The 23,615-nt window shown below is 57.2% G+C and overlaps 1 protein-coding gene across 1 annotated transcript in view; it reads left to right on the top strand.

Moving 5' to 3' along the window:
- Window positions 1–23,615, top strand: part of BSN (bassoon presynaptic cytomatrix protein) — a 95,757-nt gene that overhangs the window by 60,155 nt on the left and 11,987 nt on the right. Inside the window, exons 3-5 of the mRNA XM_042929375.1 lie at window positions 6,467–7,351; window positions 14,842–15,288; window positions 15,689–22,336. Of these exons, the coding sequence (XP_042785309.1) occupies window positions 6,467–7,351; window positions 14,842–15,288; window positions 15,689–22,336 (7,980 nt within the window). The remainder of the gene's footprint in view (window positions 1–6,466; window positions 7,352–14,841; window positions 15,289–15,688; window positions 22,337–23,615) is intronic.

The raw sequence follows: 23,615 nt of genomic DNA on the forward strand, positions 1-23,615 counted from the left end.
CTCCTATATGTGTGGGCAAAAGAAACAGAATGAGAAGAGAATTGAGTAAAAATTGAGAAAAAAAAGAGAAATAAATAAAGTGGGAACAGGGAGAAGGAACAGGGGGGAGAGACAGGAAAGGGAGGTGACAGAGAAAGCCAGAGGCAGGAAGAGGCAGGAGAGCTCAGTGAAGTAACCAGATGCTGGCTGGTCACCTTGGGCAGGTCTGCCTGTACCCATTGTCAGATGGTGGCCCTTTCCCTTCTTCCCATCCTTTCCTTCCCCTGCAAATACTTTTGAGCCCTTATGTTAAGCCAGGAACTGTCCTTGACACTGGAGAATCAGGCAGAGCTGAAGTATGTTGCTCAGCCCTGTGGAGCCCGCAAGCCAGAGGGAGAGGCTGCCCTTCCACCAGTAACCACCCAAGCAAACACACAGTCATACCTGGGGGTAAGGTGTGCGGAGGACCAGGAGGGAGGCTGGGGTGTTTGATATGCTGCTGCACCAAGACTCTTGGGGGCTTCTACAAGGAGGAGACATTAGACTGGAGTTGGCCTAGGGACAGGTGGGGCCCAGGGAGGCCTGAGGGGAAGTGCGTGGGAACAAGCCAGGGCTGGGGTGGCTGGAGTGCCGTGAGCAGGCCCAAAGGGCAGGCAGATCCTGCTGGGGTCTCTAGATGGGCTTCCAAAGATTTTGAAAAGTGGCAGTGGGAAGGTCAGATGTGCACTTAAAAACACCTCTTTAGAAATAGATAACGGCGATGGTTGTACATTATAAATGTAATTAATGCCGTTGAATTGTACACTTAAAATGGTTAAATGGCCAGTTTTATGTTATATTTATTTTATCACAAAACTCTCAACAACAACACCCCACTCCTCTGACTGCTGGGTGGAGAAGAGCCCATGCCACCGGTGGGGCTGGATCCCCAGAGCAGGCTGGGGTGGTGGGAGTGAAGAACCTTGAAAGACTCCTGGTGGATTTCAGAAGCTAGACAGACAGATTTTGGAAATGTGTTGCACATGGGGGTTAGGGGATAGAGATGGAGAATTTTTCCATTTGGGCCACGTCAGGTTGGAGGTGCCTGTGAGCATCTAAGTGGGGTTCAGTAGGCTGACAAATCTAAGACCCTGGCATGCAGCAGAAAAGTCAGGGCCAGAGAACTTTGAAATTCACAGGCATATTGACATCAGTATACTTCCCACTAAACACTTCAGTAAGCATATCATTAACTTGAGTTTAGTATGGGGGGATGGGGTTAGGTAAAATGTACATGTATTGTAATGTTTAGAGCCCAAGTGTACCATTCAGTGAGCTTTGACAAAAGCATGCAGCTGTGTCAGCCAAACCCCTCTATCAAGGTAGACGTCCTCATCACCCTAGAAAGTCCCTTCAGGCCCCATTCCTATCCATCCCCACCCTTCCTCCAGACACAACAGTTGTTCTGGTTTTTATCCACCATAAACAAGTTTTGCCTATTCTAGAGCCCCGTATGAATGGAATTGCACAGAATGTGCTCTTTTTTGCTCTTTTACTCAGCACAGCGTTTTTTGAGGGCCGTCTATGTGGCCAAGTCTTGAGAGGCCTGACCGAGCAGGAAAGGAGAGAACACAAGACAGTGGTGTGCACAGGAAAGGTGCGCAGACAGAGGAGGGCTCCGAAAAGCAAGAGACAATGACACTGGAGTTCTGAGAGGCAAGGGCTGCACAGGAATGTGGGGGGTGGAGTGTGGTTGAAAGAGCGGAGCCCCCAAAGAGGCAGGTCTAGATCCTCAGTGTGGAGGAGGAAGCCTATTGTGTGGCTCCTCTTGACGACATTGGAAGCAGGGCAGCGGTTTGAGCCAGAAAGCAAGGGAGGGGGACAGGCAGGGAGAGGGACACGAGAAATTGAACAAGCCATTGTGGACAAAAGCCTCCTGGGGAGATGGAGTGAATTGGTTAACCGGGCAGATATGGGGGTCCAGGAGAAGTTAGACGCAAGTTAATTTACAGTGGAGCCCATCCACCTGGTGCCCATTTATCTGTTTGGGTGTAGGCCCGGGGGAAAAAAGGTTTCTGGCTGGATCCAGTTCTGAAGCAGACATAGATTAAGAGAGCACAGACATTTAGCAGAGTGACTGCGTGACAGACCATAGATTCAGCTGGTCAGGAAGACACGTGAAGGCAGAGGGCCTGTGGAAGAACAGAAAGCAGAAGCTCGGGGCAAGTAAGTTCAAGTAAGGGAGCAGCTGAGAAAGGCTCTTCTTGGGATGAAAGTCCCTTCGGAGCCAGAACCCATAAGGCCCTGCTTTTCTGAATCCCCAGCAGGCTCCTGGCAGGGCAGGAAGCAGCTCCCTGAGGGAAGCCACTTTCCTGTAGCTTCTGCTTCCCCCACTTCCAAAGCAGCTCTTGGCCTGCACACCACACTGAGCCTCCCCATTCCTACTGCTGCTCGGGCCCCACTGGGCTGGGATGCACAGGTGTCCCGCCTCTGAGATGACAGGATGGGTTTCCTTGCTGGCAAGAAGGGTCAGCCTGACAAAAGCTAGTGTCTGACAGAGCCATCCACATCAGTGCAGCCCTGGGCAGTCCCCTTAGCTCACCTCTGGTTCTTGGGACGTGAGTTCTGTGGCGGATAGCCTGCTCATCTCCTGGCCATGTGCCAGGTCAGGCTCATGGAGGTACTGGACAGCATGACTCTAGGACAGGTTTCCCGTCACACTAGTAGAAGGCCATTCATTGTGATTCTGGTGGGCAGCTGGATTGGAGGCTGCCAAGAAGCCACAGACACCGAATACAGTTAGATGAGGAAGGCTCTCACTGCTCTGGTCCCAGGGCTGACGAGTCTGCCACAGGCCTGGCCATGTATGCCCAGCCTAGGTGGGCAAGTGAGCTGGGGTGCATGGCCATCTATCTCCCTGTCCAGTAGACAGCATCCATCCCCCTAACACAGGGATGAGGACCTTGGAGGAGGGAGGAAGAGGCTAAGGCTGAACCCCTCCGATCAAGCTCCTGATGATCAGTGGGGGAGGCAGAGGGAAGTCTTGCTGGGCTCAGAGTGCTCCCCTCCCAGTGTCCTCCCTGGGAGGCCTTTCTGCCTGGGCCTGAGTCTGGGTGGGGCTGGGAGAGGGCGTGGTCAAGGCTCCTTGCCATCTAGAAGAGGCTGGATAGAAATAGCTGTGCCCATCTGGGCGATGAGTCACTGAGGGGCGTTTTAGCTGTTTCTTGGAGAGGTTCTATTTTAGGTGAATGCCTGTGACAGCCTGGGTGACGGAGGCTGGGTAAGGGAAGGTTCTGGTGGTGAGTGCAGGAGTTTTAGCACATGCCCTTATTCAACCCTGTCCAGAACCTGAAGGAGGGTCACTCTGAAGTCCCAGGATAAGGAGTTTTACATTCCAGACTCCTCTTGTCACAAGTCCCACCTCAGGGCATGCTATACCTGTGCAAGCGCACAGTGGAAATGGAGCCTGGGGTGTGCACTGGGCACCCACCCCAGGAAGTGGGTCTGTGACAGCTGCCCTGGGCCAGGGCCTGGGGCTCCCCTCAGAAGGCTAATCCCCTCCGGGGGTCCATCTGAGGGTGAGCAGAAATAGCCTGCCCCTTGGAGCTCCCATTTTGATGGGAAGTGAGCCCTCCCCACCCAAGAGTAACTTTCTAAAGTGTCTTTGGACTGAGTCCCAGAGACCCAAATTGTTTCCTCTGAGGGTCTCTCTGTCCAAAAGTAGACAAAGCTGCCTTGCGTCTTCAAAAATACGTAGGGTGAGTTGACACTTCCCATCTCGGGGGGATGGCTTCACACCCCAGTGCTGTGGCATCACTGTTCTTAGGGTTTCTGGAACTGGGCTTGGCCTTTGAGGGCTCTGCCAGTGTTTTGCAGAGGGGACTTCTAAACCCATGACTTGACCTGCATGAGGTTGAGTGGCCTTTGGAAGAGGCAGGAATGCAGAAGGCACCAGACTCCAGGCCATAGCTCAGGAACCGGGCTGGGCTGGCAGGGCTGGTCTCACCCACAACACCACTTCCTGGCTGGGTAACCACAAGAGTATGTGGTTAAGTTATATCAGACCTTGATTTTCTCTACTGTGAAAACTAAATGACAATGTGAACTGTGAACATGCCCTGTGTGGTCCTGGGCACAAGGGGGTGCTCACCAAAGTGCGGTGTTCCCCACTCCTTGGATGCTGCTTTTGGCCTGCTAGGCAAGACAGCCAAACCCAAGCTCTCCAGCTGGCAAGTCAGCTAAAGCAGCAGCTGCACAGCCCTGTGGCCTCAAGGAAGAGAGCAGGACTGGAGGTACTCCTAAGGGTGGACAGAAAGGGCTTTTTGCCTCAGGAACTGGATTGGACCTTTCCCTGGTGACTGGGCCACGATGGTGCTTTCAAAGGCTCTGGCTACAAGCATAGATGGAGCAGCCTTGGCCTGCAGCCTCAGCTCTGGTTGGAGAGGAGGAGCCTCTTCACTGGGGCACCAAATCTCCAGTCTCATGGCTTTTGCTTTGTGGGAACTGTGCCCCTGCCCCCTGTTAATAGGTTGTTGGGATTAATCCCACAAGAAGTCTCTCTGGAATGAGCCCTGTTCTGTACTACACACTGTGCACAGTCCTGAGAACACCTCAACCAGAACTCACAAGCTAGGTGGGGAGAAAGGAGACACCCAAGGAAACAAATTGGTAGATACTTCGGGAAAGAATAAGCACTGTGAAGAAGATGAAGTGGGTGATTCGATACAGAGTGCCTGGTGGGGGAGGCATATGTTAGATTGTGTGGCCAGAGAGGGCCCTGATGGGGAGATCTGAGGCCTATATAGCTAGCTGGTCTAGGGGCAGAGAAAATTGTGAGGGCCGAGGCCCTGGTTACAGAAGTGAGCTTAGGGGACTACTTGGCAGAACAGGAGGCCCAGAATCTCTGGGGTAAGACCACTAAGGGGGGATGGCAAGGAAGGAGGCCAGAGAGAGGAATGCGCTGGAGTAGATTGTGGGATCTTATGGGCCCTGGTGAGTTCCCATGGCACACATGATGGGAATCCACTAAGGGATTTGAGCCTGTAATTGATAGGCTCTGGTTTGTATGTAGATTTTTTGAGAGAAAAATATTGGCTCATGCACCTGGAAGTCCAAGGGCAGACTTAAGGTATAGCTGAATCCAGGGAATTAAATGAACTCATCAGATCTGCTCCTGTCTCCTTACCTTGGTCTGCTTCTGACTGTCTATTGATGTTATCCTTAGCATCTCGCTGCATGTGGGGAGAGAGGGCTGCTGGCCACTCTAAGGCTACTTTTCTCTATGAGTAATCCCAAAGGAAAAAAGCCCCTCTTTCTTCTATTGTTCATTTACCAAGGGCTCTGATCAGCCCTGTTTGCAAGGTCACATACCTGTCCCTGCGCCCCTTGCTGAAACCAGTGATTGGCCCAACCTGAGTCATGCACTCACTTTATTCAGGGAAGGGGTTGATGCAGAGAGAAACTACGTGTCCATCACATAAATAGCAGCACACGATTTTTTGTTTTGGAGGCACAGATTATCCCATTTTCTTAAAAAATGTGTCTTGCTTAAGGAAAAAAACTTTTTCATTCTACTTACATCATCACTTACATTGCATTATTTTGCTCTCAAGATTGTTCATGTATATCTTGTGTCCTCAGCTAGATTCTCAGCTCCTCCAGGACAGGGAGGAAATTAAAAAAAAAAAAACACCAAAACGTTTATTTCTGAAAGAGAGAGAGAGAGAGAGAGAGAGAGAGAGAGAGAGAGAGACCAAGCGACCAAGCATGAGCCGGGGAGGGGCAGAGAGAGAGGGAGACACAGAATCCGAAGTAGGTTCCAGGCTCTGAGCTGTCAGTGCAGAGCCTGACGTGGGGCTCAAACTCATGAGCTATGAGATCATGGCCTGAGCTGAAGTTGGACATTTAACCGACTGAGCCACCCAGGTGCCCTGGTTTCTTTTCTTTTCTATGCCTCCCTCTCCCTCCTGTTACTTTTCACTTATTTATTCATTCTGCAAGTTTTTAATTGAATATCTATTGCATACCAGGCACTGTACTAAGGCCATCCTTTTCTTCCTGGTTTAAAAGATCACTCTGGCTGCTGTGTGGAAATGGCCCAAAACAGGCAGCAGGGGAAAGAGAGTGACCAATTGGAGGCTTTTGGGGTCATTGGTGAGGCAGGGCATGGAGATGGAATAATGTACACAGATCAGAGGTACAGCCAGTGGGTGGTGGGGAAGACTCTTGAGCAGGAGGGTCTGGCAGGCAACAGATTGGTGGTTTGGGGGTGGGGAGTGTGTGTGACTCCCCCTGTTCTGCTCCAGGCAGCTGGCAGCTCCCAGAGGTCAGGGCAGGTGCCATCAGCCCCTTCGGCTTTGCCTCCTGGCAGCCCAGAAACACCTGAGTGGTGCTTGCTGCTCCTGCCTATGCTTGGAGCTGGCCCTGGCTACTGGGGGGCCTGCAGCGACCTGAGCTATGGGCACTGTCAGTCCCGACCACCCCGATGACCATGATACTTCCTCCTCAGGTGAAGGAGTGGCTCTGTCTGAACTGCCAGATGCAGAGGGCTCTGGGGATGGACATGACCACTGCGCCTCGCTCCAAGAGCCAGCAGCAACTGCACTCCCCGGCCCTGTCTCCTGCCCAGTCCCCAGCCAAACAGCCCCTGGGGAAGCCGGAGCAAGAGAGATCGCAGGGCCCAGGGGCACCACAGCCAGGCCTCTGCCAGGCTGAGACAGCCAGGGCCACCTCAGTGCCGGGGTCTGCCCAAGCAGCTGCCCCTCCAGAGGTGGGGAGGGCGTCTCCTCAGCCTCCTCTCCCCATCAAGCCTTCCACAGCGGATCCCAGGCCACCTGCAGGAGAGGCCCTGGCCAAAAGTGCCACCACAGTGCCCTCTGGGCCTGGTGCTGCTGAGCAGACCCAGGAGGGCCTCACTGGGAAGCTCTTTGGCCTTGGAGCATCACTGCTGACCCAGGCGAGTACCCTCATGTCTGTGCAGCCCGAGGCTGAGCCCCAGGGCCAAGTGGCTCCCAGCAAAGGACCACCTAAGATTGTCTTCAGTGATGCCAGCAAGGAGGCTGGCCCAAGACCCCCAGGCTCAGGACCTGGGCCTGGGCCAGCACCTGGAGCCAAAACTGAGCCTGGAGCCAGACCAGGTCCTGGATCGGGGCCTGGAGCCCTGGCAAGAACTGGGGGAACAACCAGTCCAAAACATGGCAGAGTGGAACACCAGGCAGCGACCAAGGCTACTGCCAAGCCAAAGACCGCGCCGAAGGAAAGGGCCACTTGCCCACTGTGCCAAGCTGAGCTCAACGTGGGCAGCAAGGGCCCAGCCAACTATAACACCTGCACCACCTGCAAGCTCCAGGTGTGCAACCTGTGTGGCTTCAACCCAACGCCCCACCTGGTAGAGGTAAGAGAGCTGGACCAAGACCTGGAGTAATGGGGGGCCTGGGAGGCATGGGAGCCAGAAAGGGCTACAGAGAGCCAGGTCTTCAGCACTTGTGGGGCCCCTACACAGGTACAGAGGGGCTGTACTCCCTTTTCTATCCCTGCCCCAGGCTTGTTGTTCTCCTCAGAAAACTAACTGGCACAGCGGATGGGGTAATGGTGCCCGCTGCCTCTGACTGGCTAACCGGTGCCCTGAGGCCAGTCCTAGAGGTAGCTAAGCTCAGAGCACCCTGAACTGGCCTCCTCATTCCCAGCTATCCTGGGCATGGCCTCGATGGAAGATGCCAACCTCCCCTGCTCAGGTGGGAGGAACCTGAGGTCCCACCCTGCCCTCCGTCTATGACCCACACAGGGGGTTGAAGGGCTGTTAGGCACAGGGCTGTGCCCCATTGCCCCAGGCTCCAGCCAGGTGGTATCCTCCCTCCATCCCCTCTTCTGAGGTCATGGGTATTGACATCTACTTGTCAGAGCTAGTCTTTGGGTCACATATTTTCCTTTGGCTGGGCCTGGTTCTTCCTGGGGCTGCATGTGGGGATGCTCAGGGATGTTCTTTTTACCCCTAGGGAAGTTTGAGAGAGTTCTGGGGTTAGGGCCTATCTCTCTGCATCCTTGCTCCAGGGAAGGGTTCTGGGCGCTGTGCAGAGCTGGATAGAAAAGAATAGGAGGCCCAGTGTTCTCTCAAAGCTTGGAGCCCACCTGGCAGGCTCAGAAGATACAGAGGTACCTGGGCAGAGTTGGATGAGCCTGGGCCTGGAGGCTGCTTCTGCTCCTCCCCTTACTCACTCTGCCCTGCCCACAGGGCCATCCATGTGAACCCTACCTTGGCTGCCTTGGGCATAGCTGGTGTGTCCTATTCCCTCAAATGCCCTTAGGGTCAAGATGAATGATTGGCTCATCTTGACAGACAGATACACCCCCAGCTATGTCACATCAGGAGATGATCAAGCCAAAGCCCTTCCTCCTGGACACAGGCAGCCACCTGAGTCCTTGGGGATTCTAGGCAGAGCCATGCACGGTCAGTGGTGGGGCAGGGAGTCTCTGGCACCTTGTTCTGATTTGCTTTGAGTCAGGCCTCCACTGGAGCAGCCCACTATGGTAAAGAAGACTGCTTTGGCTGTCACAGGCCATATTTTCCAACATGCAGAAAGAGGCAGCTCTAAGCAAGAAAAGTGACCTCCTCACATGATGCCCATGTGGCCCTCGAGGCCCCATACTGCCACCTATCTCCTTAGATCCAAGGGCTCACTGGAGGACAGTTGGCCTGGCTGACTAAGGTGGGGAGGGGACACCAAGGGGCCACCAGAGAGCCAGAGGAGCTCCAGTCCTGAGACTACCAGGCACACACTGGCTGTCAGTTGAGTGGGGCACCCTGATCCTGAGGGACTGTGAGCCCTGTTGGACTACTGAGCTGGTGCAGCCTGGGGGACCCTTGTCCCTGAGAGACCTCCTGGCCCACATTTCCTCACTCAGCAAGACATGCACAGAGAGAAGGGGAAAACTGTCTCAGTTCAAGAGTGTAAATGTTCCTGACAACTCCTTCCAGCAGCCCCTGGGCCAGGCCAGAGGAAGTGCTGATTCTGCCCTAACATGTGTCAGTCACATGCTGACTCTTGGATGAGCATCTGGATTCTGATCCAAGCCTCTCCTTAGCCATTTGGTTGTCACCTTCCTGGGTTCCAGAGCTTCTGCTTCTTGATAGCCAACATTGCCCCCTGCCCTACCCCCTCCATGTCCTGCTGTCTCCATGTCCTGCCCCACTGCCACTTCCTTGGCCAACTTCTTGATAGCCAACATTGCCCCCATGCCCTACCTCCTCCATGTCCTGCTGTCTCCATGTCCTGCCCCACTGCCACTTCCTTGGCCAGAACCACCCTTGTCACCACAGGATCTGATGGGTTCCAATGGGCCTGACAGCAAACTTCTGGGTGTTTAGCTCCTCCCCACCCCGGGGCCTCTTGCTCCTAATAGCAGTCAGAGGGTAGCCCAGCTTCTCCAACTCCTTTCTCCTTATGGCTCTACTTATTAATGCAGCTGTCCCCAGAGGGGTCCTGGGGAATGTGTGAGTAGACAGCCATGATGCCCCCCTCCTGTGGTTCCTGGTACCACCGTTGCTTTTCTTCACTGTAACCAGGCCATGGACCGTCTTTGATCTCACCTCAGCAAATGGCTACTTGACATTTGGAGCAATTGTGTGCTTCCCTATGACCTACTTTGTGTGAGAGACCTACTGTCTCTCCCACACCTTGCTAACTGAGGCCAGCCCGCCAGGCTCAGGATGACTGTGTGTCTCTGTGTACAATGTGAGCCAGAGGGACCCTGTCTGCATGTAGGCCAGGGGCTTGAGGGAGGGATGGACCAGGGCAGTCCCACTGCCACCTCCCCACAGGCCTATTAGACCTGCTGTGACTCCACCTAAGATGAGAGTCAACTGTCTGGGCTGTTAGGTTGGGGATTTTCCTCAACATCTTGGAGCTATAAAACCTTTTACCTTCTTCCTAGACAGGGAGTCCAGAGCATACAATGAAGGAAGCAGTAAAACTAGATCCCTTTTTGCTTTGAAATTCCCTCTGAAAAAATAACCGTAGTGCTATTTAGTGAGTCATTTCATAATTAAGAGTTGTTGATTCCAAATTTTTTTACCTATTTATCTTTTGAAGGATAATAGTACCCTCTGGCTTCATTTTTAATTGGCTTTCAGTTCAAAATAGAGTTTGTGAAGAAATTAGTGGAATTGGAAATGTTACAGTAACACCACCAGTTTCTGATCTTATTAGAATTGCCAAAATACCAGCCATATCCTTGAGAAGTTGGGCCTCCCTGGGGAAAGGGCCCGGCACCTGTGATATGCGGGGCTGGGCTGGGCTTATTTGGGGAAGGGGTTGCATCGGGGGCACCAAGTGAGAGGCCAGCAGCTGCCTCTGGCAATAGTGGTCTCAGGAAGCCCTGTCTCCTCCGTGTGGAATGGGGGTGATAGCACTCCCTCTTAGGTTTCTGGGAGAACTAGTTGAGATGCCATACTTCAGATACTTATGCAAGGTCCAACACACAGCCAGATTGGAACTAGCATGTCCTAACAGGGAGTCTCTATGCAGGGAAGAAAGAGTCTCCTCTGGCCCCCAACTATCTGAGTATGAATCAATCCTGTGGCCAGTGTTAAGACCCTGGTCTCATGAAGGATGCCCCATGGGGAATGGACACATTTGGTACTGGAGTGTGAGGAGAGCACAGCCCAGCCAGAAAGAAATATGTTGGGGATATCAGAGAGGATTCCTCTTATTGGAGGCAGAGGCCCAAAAAGGAGAAGCTTAAGGATGTCCAGAGACAGGATGGGTCAGGGTCATAGCATCAGGAGAACGGCAGCACCAGTGACAGCCATGCCTATAGTCCAGGGTCTGGCCATGCCCATTGGGCCCTTTATGTCCAGGCATCCTTCCTCTGAATTTCTCATCTACTGCCCCTGGTCTTTTTTTTTTTTTTTTTTTTTTTTTATTATTATTTAAAAAAAAAATTTTTTTTTAACATTTATTTATTTTTGAGACAGGGAGAGACAGAGCATGAACGGGGGAGGGTCAGAGAGAGAGGGAGACACAGAATATGAAACAGGCTTCAGGCTCTGAGCTGTCAGCACAGAGCCCGACGCGGGGCTCGAACTCACAGAGTGCAAGATCGTGACCTGAGCCGAAGTCGGCCGCTTAACCGACTGAGCCACCCAGGCGCCCCTACTGCCCCTGGTCTTGCAGTGAGGCTGGGGGTATGTTGGGCCCAGCAGCTGGCCATGGGCTGTTGGTCAGGCTGGTGTCACGTGATCAGACTGACACAGGCCAGCTCCACATACACAGAGATTGTGTTCTGCAGGGTCATTCAGACAATGGCAGGCAGTGCAAGAAGGATGCCCAACATGCATTGCAGCCTCACTGGGCAACCTTGGCCCTTGAGGCACAGTAGCCAGTGATCCTGGAAGGCAGCAGGGCTCATCCACCCGTGGAGTACTCCACCAACTCACTTCCCCTTCTTCACCTTGACCCCATCTCCCACCATTAGGTGGTGCTTACCCTGGGGCATTCCTAGCTGCCCCCAGAAAGGAACTGGACAGAGGGAGGCAAGGCAGAAGTGGTCATCAAGTGTCCCACTGTCCATTCCTAAGTCCCAGACCATCCCCTGCCCACTTGCCAAGGGGTCAGGCAAAGGGGAAGAGAAAGTAGCAGCTCCCTGGGGCTGGCTGGGGGCGGGGTTGGGAGAGTACAAGAAAGGGTGTACAGGTAAATGAATGAATGAGGGAATAAACATGAATGAGTGAATGAAAGAACAAGGGGAAAAATGGAATGAATGAGCAGGGGGCGGGGTGAGGGAGGGCATGCTGTCAGGGAGCAGAGATGAGAACTGAGTGAATAAAAGGGCGCCTGGGTGGCTCAGTCAGTTAAGCCAGCTTAGATCATGATCTCATGGTTGGTGGGTTTGAACCCTGCATCAGACTCTGTGCTGACAGCTCAGAGCCTGGAGATTGCTTCAGATTCTGTGACTCCCTCTCTTTCTCTGCCCCTCTCCTGCTAGTGCTCTGTCTCCCTCTCTTAAGAAGAAATTTTTTAAAAAATTAAAAAAAAAAAAAGAACTGAGTGAATAAAGAAATCAGGACCTGTGCTCCAGCCCTCAGGCATAGAACCTCCTCATGGCCAGCCTCCTACCCCATCCCCATTCTCCAGAAACTTAGGTCTGTGCCAAGTCTCCTCAGACTCCACCCGAACAGGCCCCAGTGCCCCGCACCCTTCTCCCCGCTCCCAGAGAGCTGGCAAAGGGCCTCCAGCAGCCAGGTCCAGTGTTTATTTTTAGCCCTTACCTCACATGCCTCCCCCTGCCTGCCTTCCCTCCCTCCCTGGCCGCCTGTTATAGCAGAGCCAGGAGCAAGAGGCCCAACTGGGCAGCCCGTTCTGCAGCCTGGCTGTCTCTATGAATAAGCGTGGGAAGGAACAAAACCCTGTGGAGCATGTGACCACAGGTGACATGCTCTGCTGAGGGCTGGGCCTCTGGGCTCAGGTAAGCAGGCTGCCACACAGGCTGGCTTTGAACACTTGGCATTAGGTCTGCCTCCTCCATCCAGAGCATCTTTCCAAGGTGCCCTTGCTTCACTGGGACTGTTGCTTCTGGGGTGGGGTCTGCAGGCCAGAGGCAGGGGTCAGAGGTTTGCCAAGCCCCTAAGGTGAGCCAGGGCAGGTGATCTGACCTCGAGAGGCCTAAGCTGGAATGGCTGTGTGCAGGGCCCCAAAGTGGAGCCAGAACAGTGTTGCCATAGGCCAGCCCCCGGTCTGGGCCCAGATCCTAACCCTATCATGCTGATCCTGGAGGGCTTTTCTCATTTCCAGAACTCTCTTGGCCTCTGCCTACACCCCTCTTATGTCTCCAGGGTCTTTTTGTCATGTCATAGTCCTCTTTGAGGTGGGGGGATTTCCACTGTGTCTCTAGGTGATGTTAGAGGCATTGTAGGCTCTGGGCTCAGGCTGAGCATCTGTGCTCTTCCGTGCCCCATCTCAGGGCTTGAGCTCAGCCTGCCTAGCATTCTCCCCAGGCACCTCTAGGAGTGACTAAGCCAAGTGAGCCCAAGACCCAACAAGTAGCCAGCACCCATTGCTTCATAGGGGTTTGTGTCAGGAATGCATAGAGGACCAGATAAGGTCAAAGGGAGTTAGTCGTGGTGCTAGGGCCAGGGAACAGGGTGAGTAGATGTAGGACCTCTGAAGGGTCACCCTCCATAGCTGGGCCCCTCTGCTTAGGGGCTGTGTGTAGGATTGGGCCTCAGGGCAGAGTCAGAGCTCCAGTCTCAGCAATCTCAAGGCTCTGAGTAACAAGCCTGTGGATCGGGCCTATCCTTAACACACACCAAGGGCCTGCCACCTGCCTGGTCTGGCCTCTGCTGGCGCCCAGGGCAGAGATGTGGTATGTAGCCCTGCGGGCAGGAAACCAGGGCAGAATCATTGATATGGCATCTGCCATGGTGGCCTGAGGATACCAGGCTGAGGGCAGGCACTCTGGGGGTACAGTGGGAGTACAGATCCAAGGATCTGCCACATGTGCTAGGGTCTGACATGGGCACAGGGCAGTGTGTGAAGTAAGGGCGCTGAGGCTGCCAGCCCACTTTAGGCTGGCGAGGGCCACAGGCTACCTCCTTGCCCTGTCTTCTGGCTCTGTGATCCTGTGGTTCTGGGTTTTGTGGTTCTCCTAATGGCCCATCCTAGTGGCCAAGCTGCTAGTGGGAGTCTGAGTGTCTGGGCACCTGAGAGGACTAGCAGCAGGAAGGTCAGAGTACCAAGGCTCTTCCCCCTCCTCCAGGGTGAGAGCAGACATAAGTGTGTGGTTATCCTCTTTTCCGCCTCACTCTGTAGGCCAGGGTGGGGCTTCCAGTCTTGCCAAGGAAGAGCCCTGACTCTGGAGGAAGTTCCTGGGAGACACGCCCCTGTCAGCCTCTGACCTGCTGCAGGAATCACCCATGCAGGGCCTGGGATGTTCAGACCTCATTCCTGTGCAGACAGCTGGAGCTGGGGAAGTAGACTTGGTTTCTGGTGTTCTAGGAACTTTGCCACTGATATCCACGTCATACTTGGATGACCAGTTTGGGGCTGTGGTCTCCAGGAAGGCTACATGCCAGCCCCTGTGTCTGTCTTAGTCATGGCTGTGTCTCCAGTCCCCAGCACTGAACCTGACAGAGGGGATTACCCTGAGAGTAGTGGACTGACGGTTGAGTGTTTGTTCCCCACCCAGATCTGGAGGAAGCAGGACCCTTGGTCTAAGTGCCGGCACACACAGTCCCCATCGGAACAGTCCAGAGCCCTGGGGGCAGGAGGAGGCTTCCACCTGAGGGTCTTTGCTGGCCTTGGACAAGGTGACTTGGGCTGGGGGGTATAAGCAGAGGGGACTGCTTGGCCCCATCCTCCCAGCAGGGCTTCTTTCAGATGCCTCCCCTGGCCCCAGGAGCCTGTGGCCTCCCAGCGCAGCCCTTACTTGGGAAGAGTGTGGGGAGGATGGTGTCTGAGGCCTGAGGGCTAGGAGGCCAGGGAGGAGCTGGGCACCTAGGAGGCGCTCCCTGTCTGAGGCTACTCCTGGTTTGCATGGGCTCTGGACTGATGGACTCCACACCAATTCCCCCTCTTCTCCAGACTCATGTGCTACCTGTAGCCTCCCCTCCCCTGCAGGTCTCCTCCTTTTCTTGCCAGGTGAAAAAGCTCTCTACAGGGTAAAGAAGAGATCCTTCTTTTTGGTTTATCATTTGAACTCTGAAAGATGGGGAAGTCTGTCATTTGAGGGCAACAAATCTATTAGTCATTTTCTCCTTGTGCCTTTGGGGTCATGCTTTAGAAAACTTTGTCCTGCTTAAAGTTACAGAAATAGTCATAGAAATACTCTTTGAGTACTTCAGTGTCTTTGTGATTTTCATCAACCCCCTCCCCTCCCATTTCCTTACAGAAAACCGAGTGGCTCTGTCTGAACTGCCAAACTAAGCGGCTACTAGAGGGCAGCCTGGGAGAGCCGACGCCCCTGCCGCTGCCCACCTCACAGCAGCCCCCCTCGGGGGCCCCTCTCCGTGCAGCTGGAGCAGCCCCTCTGAAGCAGAAAGGGCCACAGGGGCTGGGCCAGCCATCGGGCCCCCTGCCTGCCAAGGCCAGTCCCCTGCCCACCAAGGCCAGCCCCCAGGCCAAGCCCCTCAAGGCTTCTGAACCTAGCAGGACCCTGAGCAGTGCCCAGGAAAAGAAGACAGGAATCCCAGCTAAAGCCGAGCCTGGGCCGAAACCACCTCCAGAGACTACCCTGCCCCCTGGGACTCCTAAAGCAAAGACGGGGACCCGGAGGACTGAACCTGCCACGCCTGTCGTCAAGGCTGTTCCAGAAGCCCCCAAGGGTGGGGAGGCAGAGGTCAGTCCCATTCGCTTCCCAGGGACCTTAGCTCTCAGGTGGGATGGTCTAGAGAAGGGCTTGGTTCCTGGAGCAGGTCCCTTGGGGCCACAGAGGTGGTAAGGGATGCCTGGATGAGACCCTAGTGGGCCTGGAGCCTATGAGTTATAGGCTGGTCCTATGTCTGGCACTTGGTTGAATGCTTGGGTGGATTTTGCTACCATTAGATCTAATAAAGCTTCTCTTTGAGAATCTAGGGCTGCTTGGGGTTTTTAAGGCCAGAGAAATGGAAGGTGGTGGGCCCTCCCCTGGGAGGTGGAGGACCCCTTCCTCAGGGCCCTGGGATTGACAGAGAGGGATGGGCTTCTCCAGTGAGCTGTCTGCCATGGGGAGTCAGTGTCTGCTTCTCACCCTGCTGCAGGAGCTGGCAGGCAAGCCTTATTCTCAGGACCTGTCTCGGAGCCCACAGAGCCTCAGTGACACAGGCTATTCGTCCGACGGCATCTCCAGCTCCCAGAGCGAGATCACAGGCGTTGTACAGCAGGAGGTAGAGCAGCTGGACAGCGCAGGGGTGACAGGGCCTCGCCCGCCCAGCCCCTCCGAGCTCCACAAGGTGGGGAGCAGCCTGCGGCCTTCGCTGGAGGCCCAGGGCCCAGCCCCCAGGGGCGAGCAGAGCAAGCCACCCAGGAGCAGTGGTGAGGAGCAGAAACGGAGGCCCCACTCCTTGTCCATCATGCCTGAGGCCTATGACTCCGATGAGGAACTGGAGGATATCTTGGAGGAGGAGGAAGACTCTCTGGAGTGGGGGCGCCAGAGGGAGCAGCAGGACACAGCCGAGTCATCAGATGACTTTGGCAGCCAGTTGAGGCACGACTACGTGGAGGACAGCAGTGAGGGTGGCCTGTCCCCTCTCCCACCCCAGCCCCCAGCCCGGGCAGCAGAACTGACCGACGAGGAGTTCATGCGACGACAGATACTGGAGATGAGCGCCGAAGAAGACAACCTGGAAGAGGATGACGTTGCCTCCTCTGGGCATGGCCTGGCCAAACATGGCACCCAGAAGGGTGGCCCCAGGCCCCGGCCTGAGCCCAGCCAAGACCCAGCGGTGCTGCCCAAGAGACGTCTGCCGCATAACGCCACCACAGGCTACGAGGAGCTGCTCTCTGAGGGAGGCCCAGCCGAGGCCAGCGATGGCACTGGGGCCCTACAGGGGGGGCTCCGCCGCTTCAAGACCATTGAGCTTAATAGCACGGGCAGCTATGGCCATGAGCTGGACCTGGGCCAAGGTCCCGACCCCAGCCTGGAGCGGGAGCCGGAGCTGGAAATGGAGAGCCTGACAGGCTCGCCAGAGGACCGCTCCCGTGGGGAGCACTCCTCCACACTGCCTGCCTCCACACCCAGCTACACTTCGGGCACCTCTCCCACCTCCCTGTCCTCCCTGGAGGAGGACAGCGATAGCAGCCCCAGCCGCCGGCAGCGACTAGAAGAAGCAAAGCAGCAGCGCAAGGCTCGGCACCGCTCACATGGGCCCCTGCTGCCCACCATCGAGGACTCCTCGGAGGAGGAGGAGCTGCGGGAGGAGGAGGAGCTGCTACGGGAGCAGGAGAAGATGCGGGAGGTGGAACAGCAGCGTATCCGCAGCACAGCCCGCAAGACACGGCGAGACAAGGAAGAACTGCGGGCCCAGCGGCGGCGCGAACGCTCCAAGACCCCCCCGAGCAACCTGTCCCCCATCGAGGATGCCTCCCCGACTGAGGAGCTGAGGCAGGCAGCTGAGATGGAGGAGCTCCATCGCTCCTCCTGCTCCGAGTACTCGCCCTCCCCTTCCCTTGACTCAGAGGCTGAAGCCCTGGATGGCGGCCCCACCCGGCTCTACAAGTCAGGCAGTGAGTACAACCTGCCCACCTTCATGTCCCTCTACTCGCCAACTGAGACGCCCTCAGGCAGCTCCACCACTCCCAGCTCCAGCCGGCCGCTCAAGAGCGCAGAGGAGGCCTATGAGGAGATGATGCGCAAGGCCGAGCTGCTCCAGCGGCAACAGGGCCAGGTGGCAGGTGGCCCCTCTCAGCCCACTGGTACCCGGAGCCAGGGTGCCTTTGAGTACCAGGACACCCCTGACCAGGACTATGGCAGGGCTGCACAGCCTGCCCCTGAGGGCACACCGGCCAGCCTGGGGACAGCCGTGTATGAGGAGATCCTTCAGACATCACAGAGCATTGCCCGCATGCGGCAGGCCTCCTCCCGGGACTTGGCCTTTGCGGAGGACAAGAAAAAGGAGAAGCAGTTTCTGAATGCCGACAGTGCGTACATGGACCCAATGAAGCAAAATGGCGGCCCACTCACCCCTGGTACCAGTCCCACCCAGCTGGCTGCCCCTGTGTCCTTCTCCACCTCCACCTCCTCAGATAGCAGTGGTGGCCGAGTCATTCCTGATGTCCGTGTTACTCAGCATTTTGCAAAGGAGCCTCAGGACCCCCTCAAGCTTCACAGCTCTCCTGCCTCCCCCAGCTCTGCCTCCAAGGAGGTAGGCATATCCTTTTCCCAGGGCCCTGGCACCCCAGCCACCACAGCTGTGGCTCCTTGTCCAGCCAGCCTGTCACGAGGTTATATGACTCCAACCTCCCCAGCAGGCTCTGAGCGCAGCCCTTCACCGTCTGCTGTAGGCCACAGCTATGGACAGACCCCAGCCACTGCGAACTACGGGTCCCAAACTGAGGAGATACCCCAGGCCCTCAGTGGCGCTACTGCCAGTGGACGGGCTGCCAGAGACAAGCCCCTGAGTGTGAGTGATGGTGAGAGCGGCCCCCACAAGGCCTCCCGGGGGTATTCCTACTTCGCAGGCTCCAGCCCACCTCTCTCTCCATCTTCTCCTTCAGAGAGTCCCACATTCTCCCCTGGCAAGCTGGGCCCAAGGGCCACAGCCGAGTTCTCTACACAGACGCCAAGCCCGACCCCTGCCTCGGACATGCCTCGGAGCCCTGGTGCCCTGATCCCAACACCCATGGTGGCTCAGGGCACACAAACGCCACACCGGCCCAGCACACCTCGCCTGGTGTGGCAGCAGCCCTCTCAGGAGGCCCCTTTCATGGTCATCACTCTGGCATCAGATGCCTCCAGCCAGACCAGGATGGTACATGCCAGTGCCTCCACCTCCCCAGTGTGTTCGCCCACTGACACCCAGCCCACCACCCACAGCTATAGCCAGACAACACCTCCGAGTATGTCCCAGCTGCCCCCAGAGCCACCTGGGCCACCTGGCTTCCCGCGGGCACCCAGTGCTGGCGCGGATGGGCCCTTGGCAGTCTATGGCTGGGGCGCCCTCCCTGCTGAGAACATCTCCCTGTGCCGGATCTCCTCTGTCCCTGGAACGTCTAGGGTGGAGCCAGGCCCTAGGCCTCCAGGCAGTGCCGTGGTAGACCTTCGCACAGCTGTCAAGCCTACTCCTATCATCCTTACTGACCAGGGCATGGACCTGACCTCTCTTGCCGTGGAAGCGAGGAAGTACGGCCTTGCCCTGGATCCAATCCCAGGACGGCAGTCGACTGCTGTGCAGCCTTTGGTCATCAACCTCAATGCCCAGGAGCAGACCCATGCCTTCCTCAGCACCGCCACCACCGTGAGCATCACCATGGCCTCATCTGTGCTCATGGCTCAGCAAAAGCAGCCTGTGGTCTATGGAGACCCCTTCCAGAGCCGGCTTGACTTTGGCCAGGGTGCGGGTAGCCCTGTGTGCCTGGCCCAGGTCAAGCAGGTAGAGCAGGCCGTCCAGACAGCCCCATACCGAGGCGGGCCCCGTGGAAGACCTAGGGAGGCCAAGTTTGCCAGGTATAACCTGCCCAACCAGGTAGCACCTCTGGCCAGAAGGGACGTTTTAATCACTCAGATGGGCAGTGCCCAGAGTGTTGGCCTCAAATCGGGCCCAGTGGCAGAGCCTGGTGCCGAACCCCACCGGGCTGCCCCTGCAGAGCTGTGGTCACATGCTGCTCCAGGTGCCAGGAAGCCACACACAGTGGTGGTGCAGATGGGAGAGGGCACAGCAGGCACTGTGACCACACTGCTCCCAGAGGAACCTGCAGGTGCCCTGGACCTCACTGGGATGAGGCCTGAGAGCCAGATGGCATGCTGTGACATGGTCTACAAGTTCCCCTTTGGCAGTAGCTGCACAGGCACCTTCCACCCCACCCCCAGCGCTCCTGAGAAGAGTGTGTCAGACGTTGCCCTACCTGGCCAGAGCAGCGGCCCCTTCTACAGTCCCCGGGACCCTGAGCCTCCTGAACCCCCCACCTACCGGGCACAGGGGGTAGTGGGGCCTGGGCCCCACGAGGAGCAGAGGCCCTACCCACAGGGCCTCCATGGCAGGCTATACTCCTCCATGTCTGACACCAATTTGGCAGAGGCTAGCCTCAACTACCATGCCCACAGGATTGGGCAGCTCTTCCAGGGCCCTGGACGAGACTCAGCTGTGGATCTCAGCTCGCTGAAGCATTCCTACAGCCTGGGCTTTGTGGATGGACGCTACCTTGGGCAGGGCTTGCAGTATGGCTCGTACACAGACCTGCGTCATCCCACAGACGTTTTGACTCACCCACTTCCCATGAGGCGCTACAGTTCAGTGTCAAACATCTACTCAGACCACAGGTATGGCCCACGGGGAGATGCAGCTGGCTTCCAGGAGGCCAGTCTGGCCCAGTACAGTGCCACCACTGCCCGTGAGATCAGCCGCATGTGTGCTGCCCTCAACTCCATGGACCAGTATGGAGGGCGGCATGGCAGTGGTGGTGGTGGCCCTGACCTCATGCAGTATCAGCCCCAGCCCGGGCCTGGGCTCAGCGCTCCCCAGGGTCTGGCTCCCCTCAGACCTGGCCTCCTTGGGAACCCCACCTTCCCAGAGGGCCACCCAAGTCCTGGGAACCTGGCCCAGTACAGGCCTACGGTAGGCCAGGGAACAGCAGTCAGACAGCTGCTGCCATCCACAGCCACTGTGCGTGCAGCTGACGGCATGATCTACTCGACTATCAACACTCCAATTGCTGCAACACTGCCCATAACCACCCAGCCCGCCTCAGTACTGCGGCCCATGGTGCGCCGTGGCATGTACAGGCCTTACGTGTCGGGTGGGGTCACAGCTGTGCCGCTCACCAGCCTGACACGCATGCCCGTGATTGCCCCCCGGATACCTCTTGGGCCCACAGGGCTGTACCGATATCCTGCACCAAGTAGATTCCCCGCTGCTTCCAGCATTCCACCTGCTGAGGGTCCTGTGTACCTGGGGAAACCTGCTGCTGCTAAGGCCCCAGGGGCTGGGGGCCCACCAAGGCCAGAGCTGCCAACAGGGGCAGTTCGGGAAGAGCCTCTTTCCACAGCCACCCCTGCTGCCGCCAAAGAGGCTGTAGCAGCCCCACCCCCAGCCCCAGCCCCTCTGGCCAGCCAGAAGCCGCAGGTAGATGCTGCTCCCGGGGGCGGCAGCGGGGCCCTCAGCCGGCCAGGGCTGGAGAAGGAGGAAGCTGCGCAGGAGGAGCGACAGCGGAAACAGCAGGAGCAGCTGCTGCAGCTGGAGAGGGAGCGGGTGGAGTTGGAGAAGCTGCGGCAACTGCGGCTGCAGGAGGAGCTGGAGCGGGAGCGGGTGGAGCTGCAGCGGCACCGTGAGGAAGAGCAGCTCCTGGTGCAGCGGGAGCTGCAGGAGCTGCAGACCATTAAGCATCATGTGCTGCAGCAGCAACAGGAGGAACGGCAGGCCCAGTTCGCCCTGCAGAGGGAGCAGCTGGCACAGCAGCGTCTGCAGCTGGAGCAGATCCAGCAGCTGCAGCAGCAGCTGCAGCAGCAGCTAGAGGAACAGAAGCAGCGGCAGAAGACCCCCTTCCCCGTGGCCTGCGAGGCACCTGGCCGAGGGCCTCCCCCAGCTGCCACGGAGCTGGCTCAGAATGGCCAGTACTGGCCACCCCTGACCCACACAGCCTTCATCGCCGTGGCAGGGCCGGAGGGGCCTGGGCAGCCTCGGGAGCCCGGGCTGCATCGGGGCCTCCCCAGCTCTGCCTCGGACATGTCACTGCAGACAGAGGAGCCGTGGGAGGCAGGCCGCAGCGGCCTCAAGAAGCGGCACTCTATGCCTCGCCTGCGGGACGCCTGCGAGCCAGAGTCGGGGCCCGAGCCCTGCGCGGTCAGGAGGATTGCAGACAGCAGCGTGCAGACAGACGAGGAGGATGGGGAGGGCCGCTACCTCCTGAGCCGGCGGCGCCGGGTACGGCGGAGTGCGGACTGCAGCGTGCAGACTGATGACGAGGACAGTGCCGAGTGGGAGCAGCCGGTGCGCCGCCGCCGGTCCCGGCTTTCCCGCCACTCGGATTCCGGCTCCGACAGCAAGCATGATGCTGCCGCCTCATCGTCCCCTGCAACCGCTGCTGCGAGGGCCACGAGCAGCGTGGGCATCCAGACCATCAGTGACTGCTCTGTGCAGACGGAGCCTGACCAGCTGCCCAGAGTCTCTCCAGCCATCCACATCACAGCCGCTACCGACCCCAAGGTGGAGATCGTCAGGTACATCTCGGCGCCAGAGAAGACTGGACGCGGGGAGAGCCTGGCCTGCCAGACGGAGCCCGAGGGGCAGGCCCAGGGTGTGGTTGGGCCGCAGCTTGTAGGGCCAACTGCCATCAGCCCCTACCTGCCTGGCATCCAGATCGTCACCCCAGGGCCCCTCGGCAGATTCGAAAAAAAGAAGCCAGATCCCCTGGAGATTGGATACCAGGCCCAGCTGCCCCCGGAGTCCCTGTCACAGCTCGTGAGCCGCCAGCCTCCCAAGTCCCCCCAGGTCCTCTACTCACCGGTCTCACCCCTGTCCCCACACCGGCTCCTGGACACCTCCTTTGCTTCCAGTGAGAGGCTGAACAAGGCTCACGTGAGTCCCCAGAAGCACTTCACGGCTGACAGCGCTCTCCGCCAGCAGACGCTGCCTCGCCCCATGAAGACCCTGCAGCGGTCCTTGTCTGACCCTAAGCCCCTCAGCCCCACCGCCGAGGAGTCTACCAAAGAGAGGTTCTCCCTCTACCAGCACCAGGGGGGACTGGGTAGCCAGGTATGGGCACAGGGGCTGGTCCAGGGTGGGACAGGGGTCTCTGTCTAGCCTGGGGGCCCCACAGGGAGGGGTTTCTCCTGGGGTGGGGGTGGAGTCACCTCCAGCTCCAGAGGCCCAGAGGAAGGAGTTGAGGATGAGGACTGGATCTTCCTTGATGCACACCTGGTGAAGCCAGCAGCCTGGCAAGGACATCTGGGCAAATACAGACTCACACACTGGCCCCCACAGCCACCCATCCAGACACTGCTAGAAACTTCAGCCTCTCCTCAGCACTGCCTCTTCACAGCCCATATCTGGTCCAGTCCCTACCGTGTCCCCCCCCAGTCTGGGCCTCTCCCATTCCAAACCTCTACTGTGGATGTGTCCTTAGAAAATCAGTAACATAGACCTGGCTGGGCTGCTCCCTACTCCCCATCCCTGGCCTGGCTTCCATGGCCCCACAGGAAGTCCAAGCCCCTTGGCCTAGCATTCAAGGTCCATCCCAATGGGCTGCAGCATCTCTCGGTCTCATCTTGTCCCCTGTCACTATGTGGCCCTCAGTAAATCTGCTCCCTGTCTGCTCCCCTAGGCAGGGAACCCTGGAACATCAATGTGCCCTTGCCTGTGGCTTTAGTTGCCAATGATATCCTGGGACTGGGTGAGGTGGCCTGCTGTGGGCTGCCATGCAGGGGAAGATAGGAGTTGCAGGGGCCTTCTGCCAAGGATTTTGAGTGCCAGGCTAAAGAGCACGGGCTTTTCTTGTAGGCCCTTGGAGCTTCTGGAGGTTTGGGGCAGGTGAGACAGGCAAGATGGGTATTTTAGAAAGCTTCCTGGGCAGAATGTGGGTAGATAGGCTGAAGGGAAAGACTGAACAGTGGCCCTGGGGAAAGGGGTAGGAACCAGGTATGTTTTCTGGGCGTGATGCAGAGAGGAGAGGGTGAGGCCTCAAGGTGGGGTGGTGGAGGTGATGAGCTTGGGTAATGGAGAGCCCTGGGGTGTGCAGTCCAGAGAGCGTGGGGGTGGGATTAGGAGTCTAGGCTGGCAGGGAGTGCAGGCCAGAGAGGCAGGCCGTCCTGGCTCCAGGCCAGGGTGGACACAGAAGTTCCATGGGCCGGCAGTGTGGTGCCATGCCGTGATGAGCCCTCAAGGTGTGCAGCCAAAATAACAAAAGATGAACAATAGAATGAGGAGTTGAAAAAGCAAAATGTATTGTTAAAGGCCCACCCATTGTTCTGAGGCTCTGGGACACACTATCATTTTCTTTGTGACAGATGGTGAGTGTGGGTGGGAGGTTTTTATG

This window comes from Panthera leo, chromosome A2 (genome assembly GCF_018350215.1).
Source record: "Panthera leo isolate Ple1 chromosome A2, P.leo_Ple1_pat1.1, whole genome shotgun sequence".
NCBI lineage: Eukaryota > Metazoa > Chordata > Mammalia > Carnivora > Felidae > Panthera > Panthera leo.